The sequence below is a fragment of the Marmota monax genome, unplaced genomic scaffold, assembly GCF_021218885.2.
Source record: "Marmota monax isolate L192 unplaced genomic scaffold, Marmota_monax_Labrador192_F-V1.1 WCK01_AAM20220418_F8-fsc00048, whole genome shotgun sequence".
Lineage (NCBI taxonomy): Eukaryota > Metazoa > Chordata > Mammalia > Rodentia > Sciuridae > Marmota > Marmota monax.
Window position 1 is genome coordinate 592149 of NW_026694895.1, and position 12698 is coordinate 604846.

The 12698-nt window shown below is 38.8% G+C and overlaps 1 protein-coding gene across 1 annotated transcript in view; it reads right to left on the reverse strand.

Annotated features, from left to right (window-relative positions):
* Positions 1-12698, reverse strand: part of Upp2 (uridine phosphorylase 2) — a 41934-nt gene that overhangs the window by 19439 nt on the left and 9797 nt on the right. Inside the window, 5 exon segments of the mRNA XM_058573505.1 lie at positions 1921-1934; positions 1936-2127; positions 4396-4447; positions 4535-4649; positions 7252-7416. Of these exon segments, the coding sequence (XP_058429488.1) occupies positions 1921-1934; positions 1936-2127; positions 4396-4447; positions 4535-4649; positions 7252-7416 (538 nt within the window).

A 12698-nucleotide genomic window follows, 5' to 3' on the forward strand; every position in this document is an offset into this window, starting at 1 on the left:
ATGGGGAGATGGCCAGGTAGAAGAGCTGGGAGAGAAGAGGCTTCATGCCTCAGTGAGACTCCTAAGGACCTGGATGGGATTTGGATACTGCAGCACTCCATATGGCCATTGAGACAGCAGCAGCCATATGCAGGCAATTAGGGGTCCACTTTCCTCCCTTCACACTCCCCTTGGGTTGCATGACACCCCTCTACACTCACTTTTTCTGCTCCAGATTGCTCTCAGTGTTCATGGATCACTTTGTTTCACTGGGGTCAACTAGTGGGAACAGAAGGAAGTAGATACACCCTCATAACAGAGCTCTTCTCCCCTCCACACTCCTCAGGAGGTCTAGCTTAATAATATTTTGTCATCATCTGTCATCAGCACAGTCTTCTTTTGGGCTCCCTTTGCTTTCTTTACCGCCTCTCTTCTCTCTCTTTCATGTCACTTTCACTCTGGAAGTCTGCTTCTCCCTGTTCTCTTCTCTTTAGCACTGCTGACAACACTTCTAACAGCATTATTTAAGCTGATTCAGACTCACCCACCACAAAAGCCAGGCAGGTAATGTCAATGAGACGGTTTGCCTAGTCCAAAAGCAGAAGTGCCACCAGTCCATGTGGCCCCAGATGTGGGCCAGGGCTTGCTTGGGCTGCCATGCATATATTATTTTCTATATTTTATATTACCTTATATTATTTCTTTTTAAAATTTTTTTCTTAGTTGTAGTTGGACACAATACCTTTATTTTATTTATTTATTTTTATGTGGTGCTAAAGATTGAAACCAGTGCCTTGTACATTCCAGGTGAGTACTCTACTGCTGAGCCACAACCCCAGCTCCACCTTATGTTATTTCAAAAAGCTAAACATCTGGATTCTCAAATAAAATCTCTAGAAAGAAGAAATGTTGGAAAAATAATTCATACTTTTAAAAATACTGCATAGCATCCCCCCCCCCCCGAAAAAAAAAAACAACATTGACTCCAACAGGCCACAATTTGCAAGCTCTATCTTCAACACATTGCTGGATAACCCTCCAGATGAAGGGTTTGTGAGCCAGAGGCTTAGGATAGAGGGCCTTAATCTTATCAGATCCAACACCACTCCTATTTATAACCAATATGTAGTGAAACACCTTTAATAACCTGAAGAAAAATGTATAAACAATGCAACCTATGTCTATTCATGATTTTTAAAAATTCAGTAGGAATTCTAATCCAGAAGGAAAAGTAGTTCAGAACGAAATCATAAGATGTTGATACAAATTTAACTATACTGCAAGATTTCCTGAATGCTTTCCACATCATGGTACCAACCCTATAGATTCCTTCTTCTGTAATGAACAAAGTCTGTCCTTGAAGGACTTCTGCCTAACCCTTCACCCCTTAGACCAAGAGCTGCTACTTAGCAATGACCTTCAATTTGTCTCTAAACTTGGTGAGAGAACCATTTACTCATGGCTGAGAGATAAAGGCACCACTCTGAGACCACCCCATCCCTGTAAAATTTGTTCCCTCAGACATTTCTTTCCATTTCTTGGTCCCCACTCTTGCCTAGATACCAGATCCCTTTTGAGATACGGGTGAATGGCAGAAACATAGAAGCAGTGTATCTCCCTTCTCCTAGAGGCACCAATTTAACTTAAAGACATGAATAAGAGATAAGATTCTGTGAACATCACTAATTGCATTTTAGTATTCAATTTGTTCTTGGAGGATTAAACCCACTCTCAGTATAAATTAATTCTGCATGTTTCTCTGCTGCTTATTAGGCCCTTATGTTGCTATGCTTTGGTAAGTTAAAAGGCTGTTTTCGTTCCTTTTTTAATCCACAGCTATTAATTTTATAAAGTGGGATTTTTAATATAAATTATGGACTTGAATAACAAAGAGTTGCTAACATTTTCCTGTTGCCTTCACAATTTATAAATTCTTCTCACCTTCATAAAAATCATGTACACACTGTATGTCCAAAGAGGGTTGGGAAGTTGGGAATTTCTTTGCTACAGTTGAACAGTTCTTCAGCCAGTTCCTTGTCAAGTTCAGTACTCCGAGTGACAACATTGTCCAAGATGACCTGCTCAAACCGGGGGTAGAAGAAGGAATCTACAGCTGTATCTGTTATGACAACAGACCCTGTGCAATCCCTGCAATATGGGAATAAATAAGTGATTACAGAAGAATATCATTTAGCTTTTACTTTTGTGACACATAGTATGTAAGCTATTCTGCCAACATTAATTAATGTTGGTGGCTAATGATCCTCCCTGTTTTCATCTTTAAAATTATTTTCTTTTCCAAATGCAATTAAGTAACATCCAGAATAGGCATTTCCATTTGCTGTCTTTCCAGATTCACATTTACAATGTGATGGGGTTTAGATTTCAAGACAAACATGACTCTTGGACATGCAAATTAGTACCAGCCTTCAGGCTCAAATTTGAATAAATTAGGTCAGGAATAAACTAAATGAGACTGCCAGCAAGTAGCTTTCATAAAGTGATGTGACTACTTGATATTTAATCTCCTCTGCAACTCCTTGATTACTATAATTTCTTGGCATCTCCCTCCTCTTTTCCTTCTGATTCTCATCACATTCGCTCCCTCTCCTCCCTGACTCCATGTAAATTAGGCCGCTTGGCTGACCTTCCATTGCTACAATCTGGCTTGTTCAGGGGACTTGGACTTACTGCAGGAACCGTTTCTGCCAGCCACTGCTCTCCCTGCACTCATGTCCTCCCTGACACCTTTTCACCACACTGACACCAATTCATCCTTCAGGTGGCAGCTTCAGTCACTTCCTCAACAGGTCTGAATCCATGCAGGAAAATAAAAAAATAAATAAATATAAACAACTAAGAGGCAACACTATAGGTTACATTGAATTTCCCAGGCCCAGATGTGACCCAGCTCTTGATTCATTCTGATTGCTATTTAGAGCCTGAATAAGGAGACATCTTGAGACTGCCCTAGACTCTCTCTGTCTTAACACTCATCACATTTTCACAGCTACTTGTTTATCTGTTTCTCTGATAGAACATAAAGTCTATAAAGACAAGAATAATATCGGTTCATTGCTGTCCCCCAGGTCTCACACTGAATTCATCACACTATTGGTACTCAGGAGAAATTTATTGCATGAGTAAATGCTTCCATAGAGATGTTATAGAGCACAGGGTCTGCAAACTCTAGTCTACAGGCCTAATCCTACCTGTCTTTGTAAATAAAGTTTTGTTGCAACATGGTCAGACCCATTCATTTACATAATGGCCACCACTGTTTTCAAGCTATTGCATGGATCACAGAAGTTGCAATAGAAACCACTCTGTGTGGAAAGTCTGAAATATTTATTACCCAGACATTTATAGGAAAAATTTTCCAGTCCCTACTATGAAGCATAGCCTGGTACTGGGTGGTATAAATTCCACATCAATCAAAGTAGAATTAATTATAGAACACTGTAGCAGTCACAGCTACAAACCCAAGGTGGCCTCTGGAGATAGAGCTTTCATGGGTCAGATCCTTTTTAAATAAGACAAACAAGTGGTTTCTTGATTTGTTTACAATGTCCTAAGAATAGGAAAGCAATTGAGAAGGAGATTGAAATGTGTACACCCAAAATGATATTATTCACATGCCATCTCAATGCTTAGATGCATTAAAATATCTATGTCATGGTAAAAGTCTCTAGAAGGTAAAAAATACTATTTAACCAAATATTTTTTCTTTACCAAGGTGTGTTCACCCACTTAAGGAGTGACCATGTCAGCAAAGGAATAAGCTATATCTATTTCATCTCCAAATGCAATGTTGCCTAAAATAAAACAAACAAATAGATCTTATTTATAATCTAAGAGTGCTTAATGAGGATATAATTCCCAAATGAAGGTGTTCACACCAATGCACTGGTTTAATTTGACAGCATTCATAAACCTTCATTGAGATTTTGGTAATGTCTGCAGTACATGTCATGTTGCCATGGAACAAATGACCATGATTATGAGCTGGATGGTCACCAGAGTGTCTTGTCCAAGACAGACACTCATTAATATCAAGCAGCAACTGCAATAGTCAGGATGGTATAATGCAGACAGATCCTTGTGTCCCACAAGAATTATGAGCGACCTTAGGAACAATGTTATCCCAGATGCATTGTTCCCTACTGCTTACTTAGCTGATAAAACAGGCATATCTTTGAAATTTTTTAAATGGGGAACACTTATTTCTGTCACTTAGAAAATTTCTGAGCCAGTTTCAAAACTTGCTCTCTACCCTCAATACATATTGTGAGCTATTCTTCCATTCTTTCCTATATGAACATCAGAGATCATTTTGGCAGTGAACAATGGGATCTCTCTTTCCAGGTTTCCATGGAGAAAAAAAAAAGAAAAATGCAATAAATGTCCTTCAGTTACCTCAAGTCTAGTCTCCTGACACTTTTTGTCCCACCTGGATTTCTGTTGGGATCTGAGTATGTGGGTGTATTTTGAATGAACGGGAGAATGTACATAAAAGTCTCTCAGTTTTAATGGTAAAAAAATCAATCCAACTCACCTATTCCCCCTGATGTACCAATTCTGATAATGATGACATCACAGCACCGTGCATGATGTAATAATTTGATGAATTCATGAAGCATAATAGAAATGGAGGGAATGCCAATGCCATACTGTTAAGAGAAAAGAGGAAGTCGTCATACATCTCACAAATGGATACGTGAACAGGACATATTGTCTTCCTTTATTACAAGTTAACAGCCCTCAGATAAATTTACATAATCATTAAGACTTTGCCAATGCTAAAGAAAATGTAAGTCATCTCTGACACCTACTGACATGCTGATGGATGTGTCCATCTGTGAGGATCAGAGAGAGGCATCTTGTTGTCAGTTAAACTGAGCCCAGTCCTGCTTGTCAAGAGCAGAAGTGGGAAATGGTGTGGTGTACAGGTGTGTCAGGGTAGTGCAATTTCTCGTCTCCCCCTTGAGTGCTTTCTGATAAGCCTATGTAAGGAGCTTTTTGCACAATTGACTTAATATAGAAGAAACATAATTTGGGCTCATGCCCTTCTCCACCATAGTAAGTGAAATAGGAAATCCATTTCATGGTTCTCATGTGGCCTCGTTTACTTGGCACAATTCTGTTTGAGTTCTGAAGGGTTCCTGGGGAGAGCTGTGAATTTGATTCGCATCTAAGAATCTGGAACTTATTCTGAACATGTGGGTGAGCTTAAATTGCTGTAGATCATGACCAAAGCCCTGGTTTTCTTCAGTATTTAGAGCGGTAGAATTAATGTCACTAGAATAAGGGTTAACACAGTCTAGAGGATTTAGTGGCTCTTGATGGTTATACTGTGCTCTAATAACTCCCCAGAAAGATTTTCCATTTAGTAATTTGTAGAAACTGAAACAGTTGTATTTTGATGGCTACTTTATTCCTAACATAACAGCAGAGAGTCAAATGTATTCCTCTATGTATTTTACTCTGAGGCACAAAGACTTTGGAAAACCAATGAAGCCAGGTCTACAGTGTTTTCACCTGACTTCCTCCCTTCTCACCATCAAGAATATTAAACTATGGAAAGTTTGAACCTCTGGGTTCACCATTTTTTGTTATCCACCCAATATGCCCCCAACTTCAAAATGCTTATAAGCCTCCTAGGACGGATCAGGAATCAACCCTGTACCAATTTGAATATTCAAGATTAACACATTGGGGGTTTTGTCACTAATAAATAAATTGTCTAAATATCATCTTCCTCAAAAATAAATTACGAAGATAAATTGTTGTTTGATCTATTAGTTTCCTTCTAAATCCAGCACTTGGTAAGTTTATAATTATCACTTATTTTGCAACATGGTGATAAAATGACAAATGTACTTATGTGTTTCTCTTAAAGTTGTACTCTCTCTCTCTCTCTCTCTCTCTCTCTCTCTGTCTCTCTCTCTCTCTCACACACACACACACACACACACACACACACTCCTCAGCAGCTACTGGAAAGGAGGAATTTTCAAAGGGGTCCCTATTGAAAATCCCCTTCCTGCCTAGTAAGACTCATTTCTAATTGGCTGACCTTGGTGTGATACATATTTCAGATCTTTTTCTTTGACAGGCAAGCAGGGTTCGTCTCTTGCTATTTTCATGTTTTATTCTGAAGCTTTACTGCCATTTTTAAATAAACCTTCCCCATTTACTGTACCAGAAAAGAACAGTTTTGATCTAAAAGACCAGCAAAAATTAACAAGATGAGATTTGCCAAGATTAAAGGATATTTGGCTTTCTTTGAATGCAGAAATTCTATGATTGTCTATTGAATGAACAAGTGAATAAATGAATGGATTCTGCCATTTGAGCCTGAAGCAGGTTTCAGGCACTATTGCCTAAAGGGGAGATCAACTTGGCTGCCTATTTAGCATTAAATACTTCTTTCTTTGTTACCCCAGACTTCCATTCATGATCACCCACACTGCACCAACGAGTACTTTGAGTGATAAATGGATGTGACTGACCCCTGGTGCAGACATGTTTACAATTCAGCTCCTTAGAACTGACATACCTCTGCATAGCCTCTCCCCCTACTCCCTGGACCGCCTTCTTTCCCCTAAGGAGGACTTCAATGTTCACTTAAGTGATGGACTCAGCTCTATGGGGATAGACTAGTTGAGAAAAGTAGGCTGGGTACCCATGTAGAGCCACCCACCTAAGTATGGGCCACTTAGGGGAAATGATCTGTGTATCCCCTAAAACTTCAAATCATTCCACTTTGATGTTGTCTTAGGACATTGTGTTTGTCCAGATCTGTTAACATATTCTAAATGAGGGGACAGCATCACAAGAGCTTGGTAGAAATGCAACAGCAGCTTTTCAGCAAGTTTACTATAGCATGAAACGGCCCTGCTTTAGCAACCCTGAAAATTAGCCCCTATGCACTGAAAACTCAACATTTGCAAACCTGGAAAAGGAATAGAAGAGAAAAAAATCGATGGGGAGGGGAGGGTATTAGTTAGTTACAAAATAGAGGAGGTAAATGTGTGCTTTGAGGGGTTTTTCCTCCCTTAACTTCATTAACTAATAATATAATTATAAAATGAAGTGATACTAAATGCTCTGCTCCGCCCTGAGGACTTTTTCCAAGGCAGAAGAGAATGTTATACCTGGACACCTGGCTGATTGTGCAATACTGCAAAGCAGAGGGCAAAGAACTATATTCAGAAAGTTCCTACATTATTCTCTAGCCTGGGAAGACCTGGTATCAGGCAGCCACTGCACACTTAGGCTGATGAAGAGCACAGGACCAGTTTTGAACATGCAATATCTGTCTGTTCTAGCGCAGATGTCTTTAATGTCTTCTCCATCTCCCTCCAGTCTGAGCTCCTTGTGCATAAACATTGCAAATGCTCTCATCCTGTTGGGGCTTCCACCAACGCAGACAAACTGTTAATAAAAATAAATACTTGCCATAGTAACTGGGATAAGAACCAGGGGTTCTTTCAACTCTAATGTTTTAAATTTATTGTTTAGTTAATTTACTTAAAAGTATGTGTAGATGTCATGGGTTATGCTTATGAATTAATTTGCGTCATTAACCAGTAAAGAAGGCAATCAGATGCAAAATTTTATGTACTAAATTAAAGAAAATTAAAGTAAGTGTTGATATTGTTTAAGGAGGTATTTCCTGGTGTTTTTGTTTAGAGTAACATCAACATGCATGTTAGGTTTATACAAACATCCTAGTGATGATCATTAGCATGATTTATGCTTATTAGGTAAGTACTGTTGACATGAAATACAGGTAATAAAAGGGCAAAAAGAGAATTACCAGTTTTACATGTGTTTTCTGATTCCACATCCCCATTTGTAAGCTTTTATTATAAAATATACTATGATAACTTAAAGCTTTAAACAAATCATGTCAAGACTTTTCAACTTCTCATTGAGAAGGAGTTATCATGGAATAAGCTTTCTTATTATAAATTACTGCAGTATCTCATCTGCCCTAGTGATATGATTCTGTTTTTGTTTTGTTCACTTTTCAGTCTCTCAATTAGGTAGGTGTTGAAACTGAAGGTGTCACATCTAGTAAAATATGCTAACAAAATCATAAGTAGATGCTAATCCATAATGTGGGGAGGGTTGAGTGGAAGAACTTTAGATTGGCCAAAGGGGAGGGAGGAGGGAAGTGGGAATGGGGGTAGGAAAGATGGTGGAATGAGACAGACATAATTACCCTAGGTACATGTATGATTGCATAAATAGTGTGACCCTACTTTGTGTACAACCACAAAGGTGAAAATTTATGCTCCATTTGTGTATACAATGAATTGAAGAGCATTCTGCTGTCATGTATAACGGATTGGAACAAACAATTTTTTAAAAAATGAAAAAAAATAGAACATTATGAGAAAGCACCATCTAGTAATCAGGAAGTGGGCTAGCATTAGATACTGAATTTGCCAGCACCTTAATCTTGAATTTTTAGGTTCCAGAGCTGTGCAAAATAAATTTGTTGTTTCTAAGCCAAATAAAAAATAAAAAATCTGCAGTTACTTCTACAATAATCTGTTAGAAATACTTCAGCCTGAGGGATGGGAGCAGTAGATTCCAGAGAGGGAAGTAGAGTGGCCTGCTGGTGGTATGGATGAACAGCTGGCTGAGTCAGTACCAGGGTCAGCAATAGAGAAGACTGGCAAAAGCAGAGAGCCCATAGAGGGCATCAGGCACACGGTCACCCAGGAACTCTCAGTGATGCAGTGTTGAGAAACTTGAACACAAGGAAAGCAAAATGGTGGTCAAAGCCTTGATCTTCAAGGTTAGGTAAACCTGGTTTTGAACCACAGCCCATCACTGATTAAATAACTTGGACAATGTCACGTATGTATTCTCTCTGTGCTTTAGACCATCATCAAAATAGGAAAGACAGTACCTCTCACAAGGCCTGTCAGGATAAAATGGCATTGCATATGGCAAAGGACACTGCACAAATCCAGGCACTTTCTCAGTGTTCCACAAATGCTCACTATCATTTTTTTTATCATATAATAATTTCCTAGACCTCCTTTTGAGCTTGTTCATTGTTTCTGTATTGCAGAGTTTAGTACAAATGAAGCAGTTTCAAGTTCTCTAGTAAAGAAAAAGCAGTTGGTAATGTCTGACTGATGCGGGCAGCATTGGGCAGAGGAACTAAAGAAGGGCTGGGGAGATCCATTCCAGGGATAAAGAAGATCTGTCTAATGAAATACCTAACTGAGGTTATGCAGTGGGCACCGCCTGTAGAAACAATTGTCTATAACTATTGGGTGGTCTGATTACATGATGTATTCTGTTTGCATTTAGCAATAATTCCTGGGCCACATACACTCATTTTCAATTACAGGATGTAATTATCCTTTTATTAAAGCCCTCTGTTTCTTATCTATACTTACTGTCTTTTCTGTGGCTTCTCAGTAGTTTTTCAGATGGGGCCTTTAGCTAGTAATGAACTTCAATGGAAGTCAGCCACTAGGACCATGTAGCATGAGGATAAAAACCAGTGTTTAAGTTTTTTTTTCAATTATTATTGATTATTCATGGATTTTGTCCTCTGTTGGTATGGGTAGTTAAGATTTGGCTCAAGATCTAAGTATAAGAAGACTCATTAAAATTTTTTTAAAAAGAAGAAGAAGATACAGTAGTTTGAAAATAACTTCATTGTGTGGTGCCTGTGAATGTAAATTACAGTTATTCAGATTGACCATAAAACTGAAACAGATGTTAGAATAGCTTGTGGTTTGAGCTCTTCTTTGAACTGTAGATACTGCTGTAATCAACAGGGATTTCTGAATATTTCTGGAGACATAAAGATGATACGCATAGACAGAAGCAGCTTAGCTCTTGAAGCCTTACTCCTAAATCAGACTTACTAAACATTACTTCTAGACACAATTTTCAGACTGTCTGCTTTAATGAGAAGTAAAATGTGGCTGAAGACCACCAACATTGACCTCCAGTGATTTATGTTATAAACAAAATGATTTTGTCCTGGTTTTATCAAAGAAGATAGAAATGCATTGCAAATCAGAGGCATTGCAAAAGTATGTCAGGTACTTTGCCTAATAACTGCCAGGACAAACCCACTTTCAAATATCCCCAGTATCTTAATTTTGCCATGTTTTATTAATCTAGTACATAAATGTAGTTTATATATTCTGTATGTTAACAAAGGGCTATAAAACCCCTTGAAAATGCATATTTCAGTCTTATAAAATAAAGATTTCCCACATTACTTGAAATTTCTAGGGCTACAGTGAAGGGTGCCAATTAGTGGTTTTATAAAAGACATTTGCAAAGACATTATAAAATATATATTTGGATGTTGAGTTTGAAAAATAATTTTTAAGTTCCTCACATCACATTTTCAATTGTTTGATTATTTCCAGTGAGTATGGTAGAAACTAAAAAAGCTATCACCAAAACTGTTTTCCTTCCGTCCTGGACACACATTGGATTTTAACTTTTTAGCCTCTTTTCCAATTAGAAGCTGCCTGAGTTCCAGGCACTAGGATATGAATAGAAGTGATAAGTGTCACTTCCAGCTCCAGCCCATAGAAATCCTACAGGTGATGCTACACATCACCTCCTGTCATCTGCCTGATGGGAGTTGACACCCAGGGAAGCTGCAAGCCACCCCTTGAAAATGACAGAGCAACAGATGGGGGGAGGAGCCTGGGTCCCAGAATCACTAGTTTGAGGAAGGCCATCCAACAGCTAGGAGCACTATAATGTGGGTGAGAAGTAAGCTTAATTGTGCCAGGTGAGATTGTGGAGTATCAGACTGGCAAACCTTCAGAAAAAAAAGAAAAGAAAGTGGGGTGTGGTGGTGCATACCTATAATCCCAGTGGTTCAGGAGACTGAGACAGGAGAATCTCAAGTTCAAAGACAGCCTCAGCAAAAGCAAGGTACTAAGTAACTCAGAGAGACCCTGTCTCTAAATAAAATGCAAAATAGGTCTGGGGATGTGGCTCAGTGGTTGAGTGCTCAATCCCTTGTATCAAAAAAAAAATCTATATATCTGTATATTATCTCTCTCTCTCTCTCTCTCTATACATATATATATATATATATATATATATATATATTTATTTATTTATTTATATTTCTGTTTAAACTTTACACACCTAGAGTTCTGTTTTCCTTTAAAGACAATGTTATTAATAATGATTATCATCTTTGTGAGGACAAAGCTGAGTTTCCAGGTACTGATGGATTATTCTCAGCCAAGATTGCTTCCCTGGGACCTAAGAGAGTCAAGAAATTGAACTCAGAATGTCCTCATTTAAAGATAAGAATGTAGCTGGTAGAAGGCAAGTTCCTGAGAAAAGCATCTGTGGAAATAAATCAGACTTCACCTGCTGCTTCTCAAAATTCCGGTTTCAGTTAAATAGCAAGTTTTGATCATTAGAACTGTTTCCTGCTTCTCAATCTCCCCCAAACACACATGCATACACACACACACACACACACACGCACACGCACATGCACGCCTCCTATCCGTTAAAATGGCCCAATGGGTAGAGTTGCCCTCACTAGGGACAAACCAGATTCTGAAAAGAGCATGTATTTTAACCAAAAGAGCATCTATAGAAGGTTCCTCAATCAGGTGGATGGGGAGATGAAAGGTTGGATGGTAGTTCTGACAGTGTGAGAATAGGTACTGATGAGAACCCAGTCAGCTACTGAGCTGGAGAAGGGAAGGCCTGATGCCTGGGATTGTGACAGAGATGAGACTTCATTTGCCTATCTGAGCACATGCATGTGAATGAGTGTGGTAGTTTCCTTATTTTCATGTCTAAAATAAGACTGTTATTTAATCTCCCACTGATTTTCTAGAAACTAACAGAATAGTGCTTTAAAAAGTTTGGGAAGAACAATTCCTTTTTTATGAGAGAAACCTAGGATTTAATCCAGCTCTTTCACTCACCAGCTGTGCTGTGCCTATTACAGACAGATCAATATAATTAGGAATAACACTACAAAGATGCTTGGGCCCCAGTTTCCTCATCTGTAAGATGGAAACTATAATTACCTAGGTTGCTGTGAGCATTGGATGGCATACCATTTGTATATCTGTGCAGAGTTGGAGACACAGAAGTTCACTCCATAAGCGATAGAGGAGAGATGGAACCTGTGCGTGTACATATAGATCATTCTGTCTCAAAAACATACCCTAAGTCTCTTGAATTTGCTAAATAGAGGTGTGCCTTAGTTTATTAATTATGATGAGCTTTCTATTCAGCAGTCATCCCTCGATAAGCACCTGGGACAACAATTGTGAAGCACAGACCTTAAATCTAACATTTAAATTCAGGTGAAATCCAGCTATGGAGAACCAAGGGCAGCCTCCATCAGTGACTCTTAAAGCATGAACATCAGAAACAACCATAGGGAAAGAGGGTACATTGAAAAGATGAAGCAGAAGATGAACAGAGGCAATGCAAAGGCTAGGAACAGCAGTCTAGAGGGGAATGGAGAAAAGGGCGGGTCAAGTCCCTACCAATAAATCAACCCACAAGCTCACATCTTGCTCCCTAGCAGAAATGAAGGGAAGAAGCTACTTAGCACCTACTGATAACAAGCATAGTAATTCTGGGCCTTCCCTTCTTTTATTTTTTCCTTCCTTCACAGTTTTCCTTCCCACCTCCTCCTCCTCTGTTTCTTCTGCTACCTAACCTCCTCCTCT